The 20,229-nt window shown below is 42.1% G+C and overlaps 5 protein-coding genes across 8 annotated transcripts; 4 read left to right on the top strand and 1 right to left on the bottom strand.

Moving 5' to 3' along the window:
* The first annotated feature begins 323 nt into the window (after positions 1-323).
* Positions 324-2,530, top strand: LOC135490627 (caveolin-3-like). Of its 2 annotated transcripts, none has more exons than XM_064775902.1 (2): positions 324-527; positions 1,886-2,530. In XM_064775902.1, exons 1-2 carry the CDS (start codon positions 381-383, stop codon positions 2,216-2,218), a joined length of 480 nt encoding a protein of 159 aa, XP_064631972.1. In that variant the 5' UTR covers positions 324-380; the 3' UTR covers positions 2,219-2,530. The 2 variants fall into 2 exon arrangements, 1 of the variants encoding a protein (XP_064631972.1); XR_010447745.1 differs by lacking the exon at positions 324-527 and adding an exon at positions 1,636-1,738 and having other exon boundaries at positions 1,886-1,970.
* Positions 2,531-3,137: 607 nt separating this feature from the next.
* LOC135490626 (BPTI/Kunitz domain-containing protein-like) lies at positions 3,138-5,466 on the top strand. The gene is made up of 4 exons (XM_064775901.1): positions 3,138-3,320; positions 3,910-4,104; positions 4,397-4,543; positions 4,980-5,466. Exons 1-4 carry the CDS (start codon positions 3,245-3,247, stop codon positions 5,171-5,173), a joined length of 612 nt encoding a protein of 203 aa, XP_064631971.1. The 5' UTR covers positions 3,138-3,244; the 3' UTR covers positions 5,174-5,466.
* A 1,024-nt stretch (positions 5,467-6,490) lies between these two features.
* LOC135490621 (G-patch domain and KOW motifs-containing protein-like) lies at positions 6,491-10,421 on the top strand. Its single transcript, XM_064775893.1, has 8 exons — positions 6,491-6,649; positions 7,149-7,351; positions 7,569-7,711; positions 8,055-8,158; positions 8,447-8,624; positions 8,867-9,321; positions 9,465-9,591; positions 9,927-10,421. Exons 1-8 carry the CDS (start codon positions 6,492-6,494, stop codon positions 10,221-10,223), a joined length of 1,665 nt encoding a protein of 554 aa, XP_064631963.1. The 5' UTR covers position 6,491; the 3' UTR covers positions 10,224-10,421.
* A 1,734-nt stretch (positions 10,422-12,155) lies between these two features.
* LOC135490625 (gem-associated protein 2-like) lies at positions 12,156-14,804 on the bottom strand. 3 transcript variants are annotated; one of them, XM_064775897.1, is made up of 8 exons: positions 14,626-14,804; positions 14,387-14,474; positions 14,009-14,098; positions 13,700-13,759; positions 13,263-13,439; positions 13,041-13,109; positions 12,728-12,838; positions 12,156-12,501 (listed from the first exon to the last, which is right to left on the bottom strand). In XM_064775897.1, the coding sequence occupies exons 1-8, from the start codon at positions 14,736-14,738 to the stop codon at positions 12,409-12,411; spliced, it is 801 nt and encodes a 266-aa protein (XP_064631967.1). In that variant the 5' UTR covers positions 14,739-14,804; the 3' UTR covers positions 12,156-12,408. The 3 variants fall into 3 exon arrangements, with proteins under 3 accessions (XP_064631967.1, XP_064631968.1, XP_064631969.1); XM_064775898.1 differs by having other exon boundaries at positions 14,018-14,098; XM_064775899.1 differs by lacking the exon at positions 13,041-13,109.
* A 794-nt stretch (positions 14,805-15,598) lies between these two features.
* Positions 15,599-19,305, top strand: LOC135490622 (uncharacterized). The gene is made up of 2 exons (XM_064775894.1): positions 15,599-16,331; positions 18,092-19,305. Exons 1-2 carry the CDS (start codon positions 16,245-16,247, stop codon positions 19,277-19,279), a joined length of 1,275 nt encoding a protein of 424 aa, XP_064631964.1. The 5' UTR covers positions 15,599-16,244; the 3' UTR covers positions 19,280-19,305.
* Positions 19,306-20,229: the final 924 nt, after the last annotated feature.

Raw genomic sequence — 20,229 nt, 5'->3', positions numbered from 1 at the left:
CTGGCGGATAGGGACCAAGCAGGTTGTGATTTGACAGGAGCCGAACTATAACAACCGTCGTGTTGGAGCCTGGTTTTACAGCATCGGAGTATCTCTGGTAAGATCTGTCGCCACTAGCTGTCAAGAAGGTCAATGTCATTCTCTAATCCCTTTCACCTATCTTAATCTGGTAAATAAACCATGTTGAAATACATGTAATTCAATGAAAGTCCAACCTAAAGAATTGAATATCTCAGGCGATATCTTATGTTGGTTACGTTGTTTAGTGACATGATAAAACAAATGATATGATCAAAATTTGTACTAAAAGCAACGTAGCCTAACTTAAGTTACTGAGCCATTGCTTTGTAAGATTGGAAGATATTTGAAGTGGAAGCAGCATGATGGCGGAAGAAGTTGAAATGGAGCGCACTGACCGGCAGGAGAAGAAGTCATCTATCCACGCGTCCAAGGCTGAGCTGGTGTCCGCAGCAGAAGGCTTAGATATGGACGACAGGGACCCAAATAACATCAATGACCATGTCAAGGTAAGCTAATAATTCAATGTTTGATAAAAACAAGTCCACCGAAATGAAAGTGGATTTTTCGATAAAGGTCGACAGAAACATAATACACAAAGCCAGTTGTGACTGGGACGTCTATTCCCAGCTCAAGGACCACTTCTTTCACGCCGTCCTGCATGGCAAGGACACAGAAAGGAACATATTGATAATTGCATGTATATACAGAAAAAGTTCACGATTTTCTCAGAAGCCTATAGAACTGGACCTAGTCTCTGATTTAACTTATTTGATAGCAAGTATGGATTAATCTATAGTTGGTAATAGTCGTCTCTTTCGTTGTCGGCGCGAGAACAAAACATTAATGGGTAATAATTCCTACCGATATAATCCCTCAGTTTTGCGTACGAAACCAAACTACCTCCTGATCCTTCAAAAATAGGTCTAGCTGAGTGATATGACAAACCATCATTATCAATGCTATTGCACGGAAAGATATTCTGTGATGTGTACATTGCAAAACGTTATTTTCATTCATCAAGTATTCAGGTTGGTCCTTTGAGGACAAAGTTACAACCAGAATGGACTTTTGTACGTCATCAAACGAAACGTAGTCTTTGCTGAAGACAGCGCACTTTTACTTTCATGGCGTTGCTGTTGCCAGTTTGCCGATGGCGCTCGCACGATAATACAGGAAATCACAATCAAAGAAAAAGTGCATAAGGACAAGTGATATTTTTCAGTTGTACCTTTGACAACGATATACAAATATACAAACATGAAACATGCCATTCGCGTAAATCGGATTAAACCAGGGCGCGCGATATCGAAATCTTGATCAAGATAATCAACAGTCCCTAGATTGTCAATGACCACCATATCAACGTTACCAAAGCAAATTGTCCCCAAAATACAATTTCACTTTTCGTTTGTCAAAACTGATAATGCAATGGTATAGTTACCCGTACCAATTGTACTGAAGTCTTGAGTTGAAGTGACTTTTTGAGATTTGGGGATTAAATCGTCTTTATCTCATGTTTTATTAGTTGCCTTGCCGCAACTTGACAACCAGTAAATAGTCTATAGCATGTCAATTTTATATCTGCACAAGACGCATTCGAATCTCTAACGCGCCTTAGACCAGTCTAATGTCAGAGCACACCCCAGTTACCAAAATGGCTGACTCTGAAGTAGATATGGTTAACAGGGATCCTAATGATATCAACAATCACGTCAAGGTAGGAATGTGTAGGCCTACTGGTTTTATTTACCACTTTTATATTTCCTTTTCCTCATCCGGAGTGATTTTACGGATGCCATTCATGATTGCTTTCACATCCGTTGGGCTGCGAAATCTTCATTGGCTGTCCTTATTCATCTTTCAGGTCCTCTTCGAAGACGTATTCGGCGAACCAGAAGGTGCACACAGTATCGATTGCGTCTGGCGAAACTCCTACAAATGCTTCACGGGCGGCAAGAGGATCTGCTACATCGTCCTGACCACCATTTGTGCCCTCCCCCTCGCACTCTGCTGGGGATGTAGCTTCGCTTGCTTGGCGTTTGAGCACATTTGGCAATTCGCCCCATGCCTCAAGACACTCAACATCAACATCGGCTTCTTCCAGAAGATTCTTACCATATTCGTCAAGTGCTGCCTGGATCCTCTCTGCGAATCTTGCGGCCTGATGTTTAGCAAGATTGCTGTTCGCAACCAGTAACTTTCAATAAGACAATCTATGCGACCAGTTTAAGTCTTACCAACAGACACTCAGACGGCGTTGTCGCCGTATACGCGCTGTCGATCTGGCATAGGGGAGGCTTCCATGAGAAACGGATGTGATGGAAAGTCATCTTGAACTACATGTATCTTTCTTTTTTTCATTTTTATAAGGGGCAAGTCAAACGCCATAGTTTCGTTCCTAGTCATCATGCGAGTTTCCCTGTAAGAGTGACACTGTCAAATCACGAACGCCAAGTATCTTCTAACGTTAGTGCTTTCAGAAAATATTTTGAAATGTAAATAATATTATACCTTGAATAAAACTATAATTTATTTTAGAATATGTCTTCGTTTATCAACAAAGAATTGCGGTTGGTACTTTGAACTGTCTCCAATCACCTATAGAAGATGGTAGAACGCAGAGCCCCTCCCATTCCCTCCGTGCACCTCAGGTTTTACTCAATCTTGTCGTTCTCAGGCTGGGGACATTTCTGTCGTGTTGGACTGAGAAGACATGTCATAGTGCTTCTCAGTTTTCATTATACGCAAGGTCAACTCCTTGGGCAGTCCACTCGTCACCCAAGTCTTACTTTCTTAGTGTGGGTTGAGACAAGGCCGGCCCACAGCGTCCGGCGTGTAACGCACGTTGAAGACCATCTTGCTAACGGTCATACACTGCTGCTGCCTCTGGTGATGTCTTTAAAATTTGGGACGTTGTGCGAGTAACCCATGGCTGAACTTGCAAGTAAAGTCTAAAAGGGACAAACATGGCGTTCCATTAAACTGTGGACATATCGTATTAAAAATATTATGAAGTTTGGTGCATTGCCAGGATTGCGCCAAATTCGCTAGCACGAGTAAGCTCCAGTATATAGTAAACATTAGGTTTGTGCCAACAATCCGTACCAGGGTATGTATGGAACAGGTATACTTGAAGAATTAGTTGACCAAGATTGTACAAGGAGACACGAATAGGGCAGGGTGAATACGTACTGCATCATTCAAGAACTTTCCAGGGGAAAAGATGGCAGGTCTACGCGTCGTCTCTCTGTCTGTGCTGCTGGCTGTCTTTGCCGCAGTTCTGGTGATTGCGACTGGAGGTAAGAATCCGTTATATTGATATGAGTTCCACTTTTCGAGAAGACGAAAAATTTGCGAACATGGATGAGTACTATCGAATTCCATTGTCTCGCTCGCCCCTCCACTCATATTTCAATCAACACTGTCTCCATGCCCTCTTTAAGGACTATTCGAGCACCATCTATAGTTTGTCTGCTACCTTTCTAGTTGAGACTAGCCAGCAAATACGTCCGAATAAGGTCTTTAGAATCACCCTGGGGTTATAATGACACATTCAGTGTAGCACGGAGGGAGATGTCATGAAGTTTCGGTAATTCAATTCATCCTACATGTAAATAGGTCGTTTGAAGACAAAATCTCAACCACAATGCCGGGAGGACAGTTTTGCCCGAGGACACTAAATTACTGCTAAGCCGAATTCATATCCGACAAGCGACTATCGGCGTCAGCCGATGCTTGCCCGTCGGAGTAAGGGTGATGAGTTCGGCTTATTCGTCGTTCTTTACATCAGTGTCCACAGAATTTGAACGTGCGCGGACTTTAGAGACGCCAATCGTCCGGCGTCGGTGGATGAATTCGGCTTACGCTGTCCTCATCGTCTTATTTCAGCTGAGGCTGCTAAGAAAAAGAAATCGCCATGCAGCTTGCCGAAGAGGCCCGGCCCCTGTGAAGCTGCCATTAGGATGTTCTACTTCAATGCCAGGAAGGGCAGGTGCGAACAGTTCTTCTATGGCGGCTGCAGGGGCAATAAGAATAGGTTCAAGACGAAAGCAAAATGCGAAAAGCGATGCAAAATAAGTACCGGTAAGTTATGAGGAATGTAATGGGTGGCATTCCATCTCGGGACAACGCCAAAGTTGGGTGTGATTTACGGTTGTTGCAATGTACTTCGTGTATTCAGGCCGTCATCCAATGAACGATTGGTCTTGAATGTATAGACTAGCGAGGCCGAGGACATGGTCAGGATGACAGACTGCCTCATCTAAAAATCAGAAATGAGACAGTAACGTGAATTTTGAGGCTCAGCCTTTAGTCTAGGCCTATAGCCTACCTAAACGGGAATGATAAAAGACTCTCTCTTTCTCTGTTTGTCTAGATATGGAATTGAAGTGTCCAGCCGTGCCAACAGGGACTTTTGGTATTTGTGTGGAGCTGTGTCCATCAAGTGGTTGCCCTGACGGCACGATGTGCTGCTCTAACGGATGTGGGCACACATGTCAAGTTCCCGCCGGCGTGCAAACAGGTAAGTGACTGATACCCCCAAAAATCTAAGCATTTCTCCTGGAATCCATAAAGTACAGTGGTCTTACCTCGGCATCTGGTTGTGACTTTGTCTTAATAAGACCGATTTGGGATAAATGGAAATTATTGTCAAACACCACGGAATCCCTCTCTCTGCAACATTGTCATTTTAAGGACAGCTATTATGTGTTTCAGCCACAATAGGGGTCATCACATGTTTGGCTCATCAGGCCTACCTGATGCACAAGTGGAGGGGGGTATCACAGCCCACAAAATTGTACTTTTGTGGAATATTTGCACGACTTCAAGAGCAGCACCGTTACTGCTCTTGTACCACACGGGTACGAACACAAACGTTCCACCCGATTACATTCAGTAACTTATTGTGGGTTAAACACACACATTTTTCTTCGTCTTCCTCTTTTTATCAATCGTAGATGAGAAAGACGCTGCAAAGCCAATTCCCGAGGTCTGTGACCTTGAAAAGGTCACTGGTAGGTGCCGGGCTGCTCACAAGAGGTACTTCTACAGCAAGACAGAGAGGAAGTGTAAGAAGTTCATATATGGTGGTTGTGGAGGGAACGGCAACAACTTCAAGACCTTGGCGAAGTGTCGGAAGATGTGCCAGTAATTTATCACCAGACAAATTAGACTGACATCATATTAGAAGGACTGTTGAGGACATCATATTATTGTCATTATTATACTAGTAGTTTTGGTAGGACAAATTCTGTATCATGGTATGTTGATGCCATTTAGGATGACCAGTTTAAAATGGTCCTCAAATTACATTACAATCATATCTTTCCGCGTACCAGTTTTCAAGAGCAATTGGATACTCCGACAAATTACATGTAGTTTCTTTAGTCGATACATTATTCTGTGAAACTCGTCTGGTTATTCAATAAAATGTGGCAGTCTGTACCCCAAGGTAAGACAGCTTTTTAAGACAGCTTTTTCTCAGTACAGTTATTATTACAAGATGTGGATATACAATGTAGATGCATATTAGCCCAGTCTCAAAGCAACAGATGGTGGTAAGAAATAAAGAAAAATGATAGATTTGGATTCATACAAGGGATAACGCATTCAATGTATCACATGCTGAACATCTCATCATTGGGGCACCAGTTTGTTGGTTTAAATGCATGACAATATTTAAAACAATACCAGTTGAAGTGTCGGAGCACCACCAGGCTAGTAAAGAAGAAAAGAAAATTTAAATAATTTTCTTTTGAAAATTATTTATTGTCCCATTTTCCAAGAATCATCTTCACATGACAACTTGGAAAGTCGGTGTAGGAGTTAACATTCGTAAGACTAATCCCATCAACACTCTAAAACAAGGGGATATTGTGAATGACTAGCGGCACGCAACTGTTTATTGCCCCCATCAATCAACCACAATGACTCAATCAGATCAAATTTATTTTCACACCAGGTGACGCCACTTTGTTTCCCATATTTGGCATACTTTATGCCGCAGCGTCATTGCATGTAGAATGTACGTAGATCGCCGACATACCTGCGCTTGATGCAGCGGGTGGACAAGGTTACTTTCCTTATCTTCATTAAGCACCTTGTTCCCAGGTATTTTACGGGGCGTTTGCACCTCGTCACATGAACTTTCGCGAGCGGGCCTCCCATCACAAAATCCATTTGATTTACTCTGCATCTTACGAAAATAGTCATCACATGGGTCGTTTAACCATGGTAATGGTAATTGTTTCCTTTCTGTTTAAATCTAAGGGCTTATTTTTGAAAACTTGAGGGAGTGTGCGTGCGTGTGCGAAGCGCTTCGCGCTTCTACCTTATGAGCACGTTTTAGTCACCGAATGGTTTTTCGCCTGTACGGATACAACACCCTACGCTAGTGACACCAAGTTGTCGAGCGGTGAAACATGGAACTGAATCTCTCGCGTTGGAGGTACGTTATTGAATGAGTAATCATGGCGGCAGGAGAGGAGATTTCGAGCAAATTTGCCTTCAAACTTGGCAAAAGCTCGGCTCCAAAGAAACTTCAAACGAGTGCAATTGCAGAAGAGGTGAAATCAGTAGACAAAGATACCAATTTCGTCGCCACATTTGATGGGAAAGAAATAAAAAGGTGTGAAAATTAAGGATTTGTGTCTGTCTATTAGTCAAGTTTTGCTCAAAATGAGCGCCACACTTTGCCTACGGTAATATATTGAACTAAACATTCAATAAGCAATGTACATTATGTAGGAAAAGTCCTTTTCTGAAGCTTCATTCTCCACTACAACGGGAACTGCCGGCGAACGCAAGAAACCATGTGGTTTTCACCGTCATTGGAATAATTGGTCCTTATCAAGATGGTGCTTACCACACTTGTGCTTTTGTTCAGAATGTTCGTTTGTGTCATCTTTATTATAATGTATGTATTGTTTTGGTGTGGACTCCGTCTCCGACTGACTGTGGTGTGATGATATTTATCGCTGCAATTGAATTTATGTCCATCCAGCTAGAGGTGTACTGTAGTGCACAGTGGCGGCCCCGGCCTTGAAAGAAAGGGACAAATTTATTAAAGTTGTATTCAGGTTTTGATTGAATTGTACCACAAATATGTTCATCTGCTTCACTTTCAGCTCGGATGATAATCAGGATGCGAAGAAGACACTTGTTATACCTATGATAGAGGCCAATAGATGGCGAGACAGAGAAGATAGATTTGCCAAGAAGCGTAAATCGGAACCCACAAAAGCTGAGGGAGAAGTAGATGGAAAAGATATCAAGATCGGAGAGAAGAAAGAGGATATTGACAGCTTGGCAATCAAAGAGCTTGTTACAGGTGTGTTTTGGCATAATGGCCTAACCCTAATAGGTATTGTCTGATTGGCGCATCCAGAAATTTGGGAAAGGGGCACAGCCAGACCCAGAGAGTGCAGAAAGTGCTATTTTGCAAATGAAGGATGGTGTGGGGACCCTTCCCAAGAAAGTATAAACTAAAGGTGCCTAAGTTGTTACAAGTCATGCTTGTCGTTAAGTTACTTTAATTCGAATTTTAGATGCGAGCCGAAGGAATGATGATTGGGAAGAAAGAGGTGATCCTGGGTATTCCGACATTGCTATCCCCTTGCTCATGCAGAATAAGGTACCAGAGGGATTTGAAACAGATGAAAAGTTAGATGTCTCCCTGCGACCTGAAGCGGTAAGTTAAGAGATATGTAAACCAAGGTGTGTCTCATTTCAAGAATTCAATTCAATGATTATGTTATCGGGGGGGGGGGGGGGGGGGGCTACAAAGATGTCCAGGTAGACAGTATTGGGCTGACCTTAGAACTCAGCATGTGCTGTCACCACCTAGCAGAAATGGAAAATGGCAGAAAGCTAAATGTAGATCAACTGCCAATGGTAGCTCTCAAGTTACTTTAAAAATTATCGAAATGATCTTCTCTGAAGTAATGTGCTATATGGTGTGATTACCATCCACATTCCAATTCTTTGCAGAGATAATAATAAACAAACTGATGACGTATTGATATGTATTTCAGGCTACTGGTACTGACTATGATGCAGTTCCAGTTGAAGCCTTTGGCTTTGCGATGTTGAGAGGAATGGGTTGGAAGGATGGAGAAGGAATTGGCAAAGATAAAAAGTATGTCTATGAATGAATTTGTAATCTGAAAAACACACAAAAAGGTCACTTCATTCATTCAATGAATTGGAATGGAATATCACTTTTTCAGAAAAAGGGACCCACCAGTCTTAGCTTTACCTTCAGTTAGAACCAATAGATCTGAAATGTTGACGTATTTTCAGTGAGTTTTGAATTGACCTAGCCAGGACGTGGGCTTGTGCTTAGAGTGGACAATGCGTTTCCACAATGTTGAGAAACAGTTCGTTATTAGGTCTGTAGCAATCTTGGCTGCTCTTTTCTTTGCAGGATAATTGACCAAGTCGAGCCTGGGCTGCGACCAAAGGGTCTTGGTCTCGGAGCAGACCGCAGTAATGCCAAGAAGGATGACAAGTCTAAGAAGACGGAGGAAGAGCAGGAGTTGGAAATGAAGAAAGGGACTTATTGCCAGGTGCAGACAGGCCATCACAAGGACATGTATGGACAGGTAAGATGCGATTTGTTGTTTTGTAAGAACAGTCTGTTAAAGCTGAGATTATTTCATCTCGAAGAAGGCATTTTTGATGTACAATTCCTGGAGAATACTCTTGATAATGTCATGATAACTTTGCTTCAAATCATCAATCCTGCCCACAATGGCCATCAGGTTGTTGTCTTACGAAAGAGCTTGCAGCCTGTACTCTTCTAAACTCTATATTTTCAATCTTTTTTCTTTCGATTTCTTTGTAGATAATTGCCACTGATACAGAAAATTCCCGCGTGATGGTCAAATTGGCAATAGGAGGTGAAACGGTCAACTTGTTACAGTTTTTAGTGCGCTTAGTGACAAAGAAAGAATATGACAAAAGTTCGAAAATAATCAACAAGGCTAAAGTTGATAAATATAAGGAACGCGAGGAGAGAGAAAGGACTCATCAATCTAACGGAGATAGAGAGCATTCTCGGAATCGGTCACGTGATCGAGATGATAAACAATCAGATAGACATAGGAATAGGGATTCTGACAAAAGAGATCGGGACAGTAGAAGAGATAGAGACTCTGATAGGGGTAGAGATAAGGATAGGGATAGGAATAGTGGAAAGACCAGAGATAGAGATGAGGAGAGAGTTCGGGAGCATGAAAAGGAAAGGAATACAGAGAGAGATTCCGAGAGGAGTGACCGGAAACGGAAGCATGATGACAGGTGAGTTTTGTTCAATTTTAGGTATCATTTTCATACCTGTGTGTGTGAGAGCTAGTTGGTCCCATATTCCAGAACTTGAGTTGACACTACATGTCAAAAAGTTTTGTGTTAAGTCATCGATCATCATTTCTTCTTCCTTCCAGTGGCAAATCACGAGATAAATCATCGGCAGCATCATTGTCAAGTTCAGCTCGCCTGTGGATACGGCCACAATGTCGAGTCAGAATTGTGGACAAGAAATATCACAAAGGCAAATACTACAAGGAAAAGGTGAGATAGTCATTCATTCCTTGCCTGTACCATATACCGTCATGGTTTGGTACTGACTGCAATCAGAATGATCTCAAAGATTAGTCTTTGTACATATTTGTGGCAAGAGTCAACGATTGTCACTGCAGTGATAGTGCAACTTCGTCCACCACATCCATGTAAGACCAAGTCCCATGAGAATTTAAATCAGGAACAGGGTAGAGGCTGCATAGTGGGATCAGAAATCTGGCTCGGGGATCTGTAGTGGCGCTTTGCATGTGAAGTTAAATCTCTGGCTGCTATTTCACCTGGTTCAGCTTGCCAAGTTCTTTATTTACACCGTTTTCCAATTTCAGGTTGTGGTTTATGACGTCATGGGTGACAAGACTTGCCTTTGTAAAACAGATGACGGAAAATTACTAGAAGGACTTTCACAATCCATGTTGGAGACTGTTATTCCCAAGTCTATTCCTTCATTTATCGTCATAGTTACCGGGAAATATTACGGACAGCTCGCAGAGATTATAAACAAGGACAAATTAGACTGTGTGGCTACTGTGCAGTTGTTGAGCGATAGGGACCAGGCGTTGAAATTAGACTTTGATTCAATATGCGAGTATGTGGGAGACATGGATGCAGAAATGGACTATTGAATAGGTTGCTTACAATAAGAGTGAAAGGGGAAGCACCATGATATAAAGTTGTAAAAAAACCACAGAAAATGAAAAGATGTTTACTTCATATAGATGCTGAAATATTTATTCACAAAAAATGAATTAATGTTGAATTTTGTACATGCATTTCTACTGAAACTAGTGAAAGTTCTCGACAATAAAAATGTGTTGAACACGTTGTTGAGTCTACTCCTGATCATGCATTTATTGAGACTTTGTGCTTTGCCTTCAATCAAGGGGCTGATGCTGGAAACAGTTTATTTTGATTATAAACAGGTCAATGCATGATGCAGATCTTAAACTTTCCCAATTACAATATGTAGGTATTGTACCAACACTGTGACAACAGATGTGTCTCCAAAGACGAATTCGAAGAAGAAGTTTGTTTTGGCACTGATCAGTCATGCATTTCACCTTGAACAAAGGATCGCCGTGTCTCTAGGCATTGTCCGAAGTCGGCTCAGGCCTTCTGACGTGTTCTGAGTGTGTGCATTAGATTTGTTTTGGCACTGATTCGTCTTCTTCGAATTCGTCTATTGGATGTGACAACGGTGGTGTCTGCGGTGGATGTGACATTGGCAGCCATGTCTTTACTGAAGGTGACAGTGATTGTGCACAGAACCGCAGTCTTGGGTCTGGGTTCATTTGGGACAGTGACTGCTGCTGTATGTAATACCATACATTTAGGTTTTTGGTTAGTGACCAATTGGATCATTGCAACCGGAACATCATTAGTTATTCTGTTTCACTATTGGCTCGAGCCTTTACACATGGTTGTCTATTGTAGTAGTCTGGTTGCTGTTGAACCATGAATTGGTGAGGCGGTCAAGAAATGCTATCACTGTACACTGTAGGTGGCAATAACAGTGCCTCAAAAGTGAGGACACGCATGATTCATTATGGTACTAGACTATGGTCAGAGGTGGCTGTTCAGAGCCAAACAAACCTATACATGTATATAACACACTGTCTTGTTTACTGCTAGTTATTGTGGCTCTCAACAGCTTCCTTGAACTTGTACGAAGTTATATACAAAAATGTAATTGAACTGACAAGAGGTAGAGTCCCCAGAACAGAGAAGAAGTGTCCATACATGTAGAACATTGTCAGATTTGTACTGTTCTATCCTATTTGATGGGGTTATAAGCATCAGTAGTGTGTTGGGAAGCCAGTGCACCAACCACATACATGTATGATACTTGGTGCCCATAATGATGACTATTACAAGTTGGTCAGACTTTTTTTGCATGGCTTTAAGGGTTGAGCTAGACATCCTAATCCTAAAGCAATTAGAACTCTTTCCAAATGAATTGAATGCTCTTTTAAAACCCTGTTCTCTGGAAAACAAAGAACTGACTCCCGCCCTTGAAATGAGCATTCACTACGTTTTAAAGTTCTAATTACTTGAGGATTTCCAGTTCTCGCCAAAATGGCGGTACCTATGGTCAACCCTTAAGACCATTTCTCACACTGTGAACCAGTCAAGTCAATGTCAGAGCTAGTAGTGCAAATTTACGTAGGCCAAATATATCAATGAACTTACCCCAAATTAGCAGTCCTTTCTCATGCACCTTGGTCAGTCTTTGGAAGTCACAGTACTATGTCCACAAGTGCACAAAATTTGCTTTGCTGGTGCCAACATGAAAATCATCGCCTTCCTGCCCACAAGGCTAGCACTACATCATGGCATTATTGGCAGAGTACACATATTTATGTCATCTGCTGATGTAAGAGCTCAGCAGACAGTGTCGAGTGAGCCAAAAAAGGACTTCACAGCTTTTCTTAGTCCAGTCTGATCCATTTCGCTATGTCACCAGGCCATCAAGTACATGTAATGGACCTCATGTCGCCATTCAGTGGGTACAAGGCCTATTCACACGTCATAGGGCTTTTTAAAAAATACAACTCAGATTATTTTACTAAAACTTTTATTTAAAAAACATCTGAGTTAAACTTACAGCAGGCTATTATTCCATTTCATTCATCCATTTTTTTAGATCTAACGTGATTATATGTATGACATCATGATGAAATAGTCTGAAGAGTCCTGGAGGTGAATCCACTTTACTAGCACATCCTGAGGTTGGGATAAAAAAATCTGGCCAAGACCTTTGTATGCCAGTCTACTTAAAACAATGTAATGTCCGACTAGAATTCATCCGAGTCATCCTTGATCTGCCATATCCGTTTGATCAAAATAACGGCCGACTAAAGCGATGAGCAAGTTGAGCGGTATCAGATGAGGATCATCTTTTATCTGAAAGAGAGAGAGAAGACACTTTTACAAGTAATCACACACAAGTTATGTCAAGGATAATCCTAATAATTACATCAAAAATTTCTTAATCTGTCTTGCGGATCATACATGGTACTGCTGAAGAGAATAACCTTGATTATGATTCCAAAAGTCAGCTGAAGCCAGACACACTGCAACCCTTTTGAAAGCAAACTATGCTTGATATTTGACACAAATGACCACTTACTAAAACTGCACGTAGATTCCAACAATTCCTTGATAGCCTGCGAAGTAATGAACACGTTTCTGGTGAAAGTGGTTTTGATACACTGGCAAGAAGGGCATAGAACCATCGGCCCTGAAAAGATGACGGAAGATGTAATAATATGCATGTAAGACAGCATAAATGTACAACAAAAATAAGCAAACAAAAGCTTACATTGAAGTTCTTTGAGCTACAGCTATCATTCAAACAGCATTACTGTTATTCATCAGGGCAAAATCACAAAGTTTTCGAGACAATATTTTGTAACCTTTGGAACATGATTTATTCAACTTACCTGTTCTGTGGTAAATCCAGTAGCCTCAAACCAGTCAACATGATATTCTAAAACTTGTAGCACCGCCGGCTGAAAGCATTTGGAAATGGTACTCAGAAAACACTTGCACTGACCCCATCAGAATGTTTAAACAATGATTAGATGGTCTTAGATGACTTGCTGTGGTGTGGAAACCAGAGAGGAGCAGTTGTTGTCTCCAGAAATACGTCAGACACTGCTTACCTGGTCCATTTTACTAATGATACTAAGAAGCGGAGGGGTCCCATCCTCATAGTTGAATTTTGGAGGCCGTTCTATGGATTCTCCATCTGATCCATCTGGTAATATGTCTTTGTGTTTATCGACCACCATTCGTCCAAAGCACAGCTTACACCACCCTTCAACATCGTCTAAATCCAACTAAAAAGAAATTTGTTTGGAAGCTGAAGACTGTGAAATAGACAGGTGTCTGATATTGTTATAGAGGTTTATGTAACTGCTGACCAACTCTGTCTTTAAACTCTACATGTATCTTAATACATCTAATCAGAAGTGAAGAAGGTAGTATTGTTTCTATCTATAATGATTATAAGCTTGAACTCCCCTCTAAGTACATCCAGTAGGCCTTCATGAGAAATTATCAAGAAGAGAAAGGACTTGGTCGAAAAAAACTGTCTTACCAAAGGAGGCGGGCTCGATTTCCTTGACTTTTCCTCTGTGGATTTACACTTTGCCAACACCTGTTATCAAAGGAAAATGGATGTATAATGGAGCCAAAACCAGTCACTTTTCTCGTTATAAAGATCTAGTCACTTTCCTAATATGAAGATCATTCTCCACACAAATTCAAATTCTACATCTTGTGTTTGGAAATAATCGTTTTTGAAGGTCATTGACCTTTGATTCAAAGTTGGAAAAGTTCTAAACAGTTCCTTATCAATTCAAATATAAATCAAAGTACATAGTAGGCTTAACTATCAATGGCTCACCTGCCTTACTTCAGAAAAGTCTGCCACTTGTTGTCTCTGCCATGATTGACTAAGAGCAAAGCCGAGTGGGCAAGGAGAACAGCCTGTGCTCTAAAAAAGAGAAGGGTTTCAAATTAGTTCCAATGATATTCAAACAAATAAATGAACTTTCACTCTTCGGTGGTCGCAAGGAAAGTTTGTGAAATAGATGACGAAGGGGTTTGTCTAACTTAAGTTGACTTCTGTTCAGCGACAAGGTTAATAGCAACAGAACATTGTGATTTACTGCACCTGTCCCAGATACACATCTTATTGCAAAGAACAGCATTATGTAAGTAATTGAATGGAACTTTATATCATGCTGAAAAGGAAGGTCTAACTTACTTAAAACTTACTTACATTACTGACTTGGAATGTTTGTTTCTTTTTTACTAAACTTGGATCAATGGATGCAACCACAACAGCAGGGCAGTCCTTGGCTTCCAAACTGAATATACAAAAGAAAAATATAAAGGCCTACCATGCAGTAACACTAAAAAGATCAATCAAGAGTGGCCAACCGGCAACCCTTACATCCAGATCCAACTTTGAACTTAACATATTTCAGGGACCTGGCGAAGTTAGGGTACTGAACTTACTACACACGCCGCAGGTAATCTTGTGCAGTTGTAGGCGGAATATCGAGGTCAAAGTCCTCATCAAGATCAGCAACTGGTAGTGCTTGATCTTGAAGGTTAATTTCTTCCTCCATCTGACCTGAGTTATTCAATAAATACGATGTTTTGACAGCTACTTTTCAGGATTGTTTTAAAATTTGTTCGATATAAACCAGTCTGGACCATTTCCACATTGGCCGTGGGTGTGTAATGTCGTGACAATTTTATATTTTTCTTCACTAGCCGTCAAATTCTCTAGCAAGCCGAAGACCAAAAGTGGGCGACTCTTTTGGCAGCGCTGGTCATTAACATGGGCGGTTACCATTACCAGCGAGGTGTTATATATAGGATGAAATTCAATTGGCCGTACTTCTGAGGGAACCACGACTGGTCTGATGTGTACGTTGCAAATCTGTCAGGATAACCCCTCTGTGTGTGGATTCTGTTTCATCTCATTATCACGTCACTACGTGATCACTTGAGATAGTGTACGCCCACTAGCTCCTCACTTGTGACCTTGCTACGCTCCTTGCAAGACGTTCTTTGTTTTACTTCCACTTGTGACCCATTTCGGATTTTATCATGGATTCTGAAGTTTTGGACTACATTGATGATGATGATGTTCAAGCGGGCCCCTCTAATAAGGGTGCCACGGATACTAAGGATGCCGGGGGACCTTCCCTCGGTGCAATTCTGCTGGGTATGTCCCAGACATTAGAGCGCCTTGATAAGCGCATGGGCGAGGCAAATATTGTTGAGCAGCCCAAGAAAAGAAAAGTCACACAAGAAGCGCTAGACGCTGGTGCTGACGATGATGTTGAAATGGCCGACGATGATGATGCTGAGGCCCTGCTGGCAGGATCGTCTGATGACGATCACCCTGCCGAATATAATGAGGAATCTGAGGACGATGATCCGTTTTCCTCGATTGCAGATGAGGTCGTAGAGACCGAGAAGTGTGGCCCTGAGCTAGGGGCGACTCTTGCCAAAATTATAAATAAACGGTTCTGGGAACCGACGGCCCTTGACCTAATCAAGGAAAAACAGGCAAATTATGCAAAACCAAAGAACTGTGAGGCTTTGACGGTCCCACAGGTCAACCCGGAGCTAAGACGCAAACTGTCCAAAGAGTTGAAAAACCAGGACAAAGGGCTCGGGTTTTGCCAAAAAGATCTGGTGAAAGGGTCTATTGCAGTTGCTCAAGCAACTCAAGAAATATCCAAGCTAATAAGCAAGGACAAACGGGAGCCGATCATTAGAAAGCTCACCGACGCTCTAGCGCTATTTGGCCATTCTAATTATTCCCTTTCAATGCGACGGAGGGAATTGATCAAACCGGGCCTAAAAGCCAAATATGCCGGTTTGACCTCCGAAACGGTCCCTCTCACGAAAAACCTGTTTGGGGACGAGATAGAAAAGACCTTGAAAAAAGTTGGTCGTACGGATGATGTCGGCAGAGATGCCGCTATCAGTTACAGAGGAGGCCACCGTAGTTATGGTTCAAAAAACTACGGAGGCTACAACCCCCAATACGGCCGGGGGAATTATCGAAACAACCAATACAGGGGAAGAAACTCAAGGAAGCCCTGGCCCAGACAATCATGGAAGAAGCAGCCCGGCAGCGGGACAGCAGACAGAAAGTAGAAACTAGGATTGTCACTCCGCAACCCAGCTCTCCAAAAGCTGTGGTGAGTTGCTGTCTCCCTTCTTCTGCATGCATGAACTACCAGAAATTTGTAGATAATACAATTAAGATTTCAAGATCTGAAGTTGAGAACTTTGAAGCCGGCAGAGTGGCTAAATTCAAAGATAGGTGGAAAAACTATACCTCTGACCCAGTCATTTTAAACGCTGTGTCGGGATACAATATTGACTTCATACAACAACCATATCAGGTTAAGCCCCCTCATGAGACGAAATTCACCGAGGAGGAGGGCGCAATAGTTGACAAAGAGATCTCGCAACTCTTAAGAAAGGGTGTGATCGAAGAATGTGATGAAACGGTACTCTTCCGAAATAAGGAGGGTGAATTTATTTCTACTGTCTTCACCCGCCCCAAAAAAGATGGGACGTCTCGAACAATCCTGAATCTAAAATATTTGAACCGGTTTGTTGAATACCACCATTTTAAAATGGAATCGCTGAAAACAGCTGTTGAAATGATGACACCAGGCTGTCACATGGCGACAATTGATATCAAAGACGCCTACTACTCTGTACCCATTTCAGAGAAGGACAGAAAATACCTCCGATTCCATAGAAAAGGGACAAAATATCAGTTCAGGGTCTTTCCCAACGGACTTGCCCCTTGTCCTCGTATATTTACCAAACTTTTGAAGCCTGTTGTGGCAATGTTGAGGAGAAGTGGAGTACAACTGGTAGTCTACATTGATGACATTTTTACTTGCGCTGGAAGCTCGTCGGAATGCCAGCGCAATGTTCGCCTAATTGTTGAAAGCTTACAGACGTTGGGTTTCATAATCCACCCAGAGAAATCATCTTTACACCCCAAGCAAACAGCTACTTTCTTGGGATTTGATCTCGATTCATTATGCATGGTTGTGAAAGTTGCAGCCAATAAACGACTAGGGATAAAAGATGCATGTAATGAACTCCTCCAACTAACCAATCCCAGGATAAGGTTTGTGGCTGAAGTCACTGGGAAACTAGTTGCAGCATGTCCGGGTGTGCAGATGGGACAACTTTATTACCGGCAACTTGAGAATGAGAAAATCAGTGCACTGCGGCTTTCCCATGGCAACTTTGAAGCCCGGATGACATTGTCTGACCTCGCGAAGTCTGATCTGAAGTGGTGGGTCATAAACATTGACAGTACAAGTAAACCACTCTCCCTTGGCAACCCAGACTTTGCAATCTGGACTGATGCTTCAGATGCTGGATTCGGTTTCTCAAGACCGGATATTAGTGTGACCAATGGGGACACATGGAAACCAGATGAGGCTGGTATGCATATAAATGTGAAAGAAATTACTGCTGTTTGGTTTGCATTAAAGGCGCTGTGCCCTCATGAAAGAGATAAACATATAAAAGTATTCACTGATAATATGACCACCTTGGCGTACATAAGAGACTTTGGTGGGAGCCATTCCTTGCAATGCAACGAAGTGGCAAGAAAGATTTGGGTTTGGGCTAGGGATAGAGACTTGTGGATCTCTATTGCCCATGTTCCGGGTGTTGATAATGTTACAGCGGATCGGGCTAGCAGGCACTTTGATCATGAAACAGAGTGGATGTTGGACCCAGATGAGTTCAGGAATATCATGCAACATTATCCAAAATTCGATATAAAGCTCGACCTTTTCGCATCGAGAAAAAACTATCAGTTGGATAAATTTATATCCTGGAAGCCCGATCCGGATGCAGAGGCGGTAGACGCATTCACCTTGAATTGGGGAACTGAAACATTTTATGCTTTCCCACCTTTCAGTATAATCAGCCGAGTCCTTCAAAAGATCATCCAGGACAAGGCCTCCGGCATCCTAGTGGTTCCAGACTGGCCCACTCAGCCTTGGTATGCGACAGTGAGGAAGCTGTTGATAGACAAGCCCCACATCATTCAAGCGAGGAAGCATCTCCTACGAATACCGGGAGTAGACAAGCTCCACCCACTTTGGAAACGAATAAAGCTATTGGCCTGCCCCTTGTCAGGGAGTCGTTGTTAGAGGAAGACATTTCTGCAGAGGCCGCCGAGGTTATCTTACGGTCTTGGCGGGGCGGGACACGTGTCGGTTATGACTCATATCTCAGGAAATGGGAGTCTTTCTGTCTCAGGCACGGGTGTGATCAAAGACATCCATCTGTGAGCAAAGTGCTTGATTTTTTGCTACAACTATATAAGACTGGCCTGGGACATAGTGCACTTAATTGTGCAAGATCAGCGCTGTCTACCATAATCATCTTTCCAGGAAATGTGCCTTGCGGACAACATAAAAGAGTTTGTCAATTCCTCCAGGGTGTCTTTAACGAAAGACCTTCATTGCCACGCTATACGGTTACATGGGACATCAATCTCGTCCTTCTTTACCTTGAAAAAGTGGACACTTCTTCCATCAAAGAGTTGTCGCAAAAGACAGTTACCCTATTGGCCTTACTTACAGGTCAAAGGTTACACACACTACATAAATTAAAAAGGGAGAATCTCAAGTTTTCAGTTGGTGTGTGCAGTTTCTATGTGGATTCTTTGCTAAAAACAACTAAGCCAGGCAGACATCGGAAGGCCATTGTCTTAAAAGAATTTACGGATAGGCCTGATTTGTGCATTGTTGACACGCTTAGACATTATGTCTCACGGACAGATGATGCCTGTACGGATGGTGCTCTGTTTATTAGTTATGTGAAACCTAATAAGGCGGTTAGCCGTGACACACTTTCCCGTTGGGTGTCGTGTTCTTTAAGAGACTCTGGTGTTGACATTACATCATTTTCACCACATTCTTGCCGTTCTGCCTCTACCTCAAAAATGAAAGCAATTGGTGTGCCGATAGACGATGTCTTGCATTGTGGAGGATGGGCAAATGCAAAAACTTTTGCGAAATTCTATGATAGGCCGGTTAACACATCTGATAATGATGCCAATGCTGGACAGGCTCTAATTAAAGCGCTACCTGCTAAATAGTGGTTTGCTGTCGTGTTCTGGTGACTTATGCAACTTCATACCATATAATATGTACTAGTAGAGTCGAGTTATTACATACTCTAATACAGTAACTAAGGTAGTTTGTTTATTGTTACTCATGTCCTCAAGTCTTTCAAGTCTCAAGTGATCACGTAGTGACGTGATAATGAGATGAAACAGAATTAAAAAATTACACGAGACTTACCTGGTAAGTTGAAGTGTGATTGTGATTCTGTGAATCTCAGAATCACAAACGGAGGGATCACGCACCCTCCCTAGGTTTGTTCCCTTCCCTGTGATCCTTTTTTCTTTGAGGACATTCCGTATTTGTTTAGCTGAGGATTCAGCTTCGTTCAATAGTGAGGAGCTAGTGGGCGTACACTATCTCAAGTGATCCCTCCGTTTGTGATTCTGAGATTCACAGAATCACAATCACACTTCAACTTACCAGGTAAGTCTCGTGTAATTTTTTAATTTGTTGCCTATCAATTGTACTTTAAAGGGACAATATATGCAGCAGCTTGGCAAGCAAAATAAAGTTACACGGTCCCCAATAGGGATCCCTCACATAATATGTGAAGTGAAAGCCCTAGTGAACTCACACAACTGTTGAATGGGGGAGCCCCATGTTTTAGCCAGTGCTTTGGGGGGGAACCCTTAGGAAAAATGTGTCTCAATTTCACCGGCCATGGTAAATCCACAATTCACCATGGTAAACTGACAGCACTTCACCATAGTGAACTGGGACGGTAAAATGTTTTACCATGCTCTACTCCTGAGGGTAATTTTGAGAAAAAGGTATATCCTTTTCTTAAGGCAGAAATCTTGCAAAAATAATATATTCCCATGGTCAGAGCCAAACGGAATGAGATGGCTAATGAAAACCTTGTTCCTAGGTAAAAGTTTAAAATTTCTTTATACATTACACCTACAATTTTCATTTTTTGATC

This window comes from Lineus longissimus, chromosome 7 (assembly GCF_910592395.1).
Source record: "Lineus longissimus chromosome 7, tnLinLong1.2, whole genome shotgun sequence".
Classification (NCBI taxonomy): Eukaryota; Metazoa; Nemertea; class Pilidiophora; order Heteronemertea; family Lineidae; genus Lineus; species Lineus longissimus.
Note: the sequence above shows the minus strand (reverse complement) of the source record. Positions and strands in the feature narration are given on the sequence as shown.

Coding starts and splice junctions, on each gene's coding strand:
- LOC135490627 (XM_064775902.1), top strand. CDS start 381: ATGATGGCGGAAGAAGTTGAAATGGAGCGCACTGACCGGCAGGAGAAG. Junction 528..1,885: donor ACATCAATGACCATGTCAAG/GTAAGCTAATAA, acceptor TTCATCTTTCAG/GTCCTCTTCGAAGACGTATT.
- LOC135490625 (XM_064775897.1), bottom strand. CDS start 14,738: ATGGAGGAAGAAATTAACCTTCAAGATCAAGCACTACCAGTTGCTGAT. Junction 14,099..14,386: donor AAACATTCCAAGTCAGTAAT/GTAAGTAAGTTT, acceptor TCTCTTTTTTAG/AGCACAGGCTGTTCTCCTTG. Junction 13,440..13,699: donor AATCGAGCCCGCCTCCTTTG/GTAAGACAGTTT, acceptor ATTTCTTTTTAG/TTGGATTTAGACGATGTTGA.
- LOC135490622 (XM_064775894.1), top strand. CDS start 16,245: ATGGAAGAAGCAGCCCGGCAGCGGGACAGCAGACAGAAAGTAGAAACT. Junction 16,332..18,091: donor CCAGCTCTCCAAAAGCTGTG/GTGAGTTGCTGT, acceptor CCCACCTTTCAG/TATAATCAGCCGAGTCCTTC.
- LOC135490621 (XM_064775893.1), top strand. CDS start 6,492: ATGGCGGCAGGAGAGGAGATTTCGAGCAAATTTGCCTTCAAACTTGGC. Junction 6,650..7,148: donor GATGGGAAAGAAATAAAAAG/GTGTGAAAATTA, acceptor CTTCACTTTCAG/CTCGGATGATAATCAGGATG. Junction 9,592..9,926: donor GCAAATACTACAAGGAAAAG/GTGAGATAGTCA, acceptor TTCCAATTTCAG/GTTGTGGTTTATGACGTCAT.
- LOC135490626 (XM_064775901.1), top strand. CDS start 3,245: ATGGCAGGTCTACGCGTCGTCTCTCTGTCTGTGCTGCTGGCTGTCTTT. Junction 3,321..3,909: donor TCTGGTGATTGCGACTGGAG/GTAAGAATCCGT, acceptor GTCTTATTTCAG/CTGAGGCTGCTAAGAAAAAG. Junction 4,544..4,979: donor TCCCGCCGGCGTGCAAACAG/GTAAGTGACTGA, acceptor TATCAATCGTAG/ATGAGAAAGACGCTGCAAAG.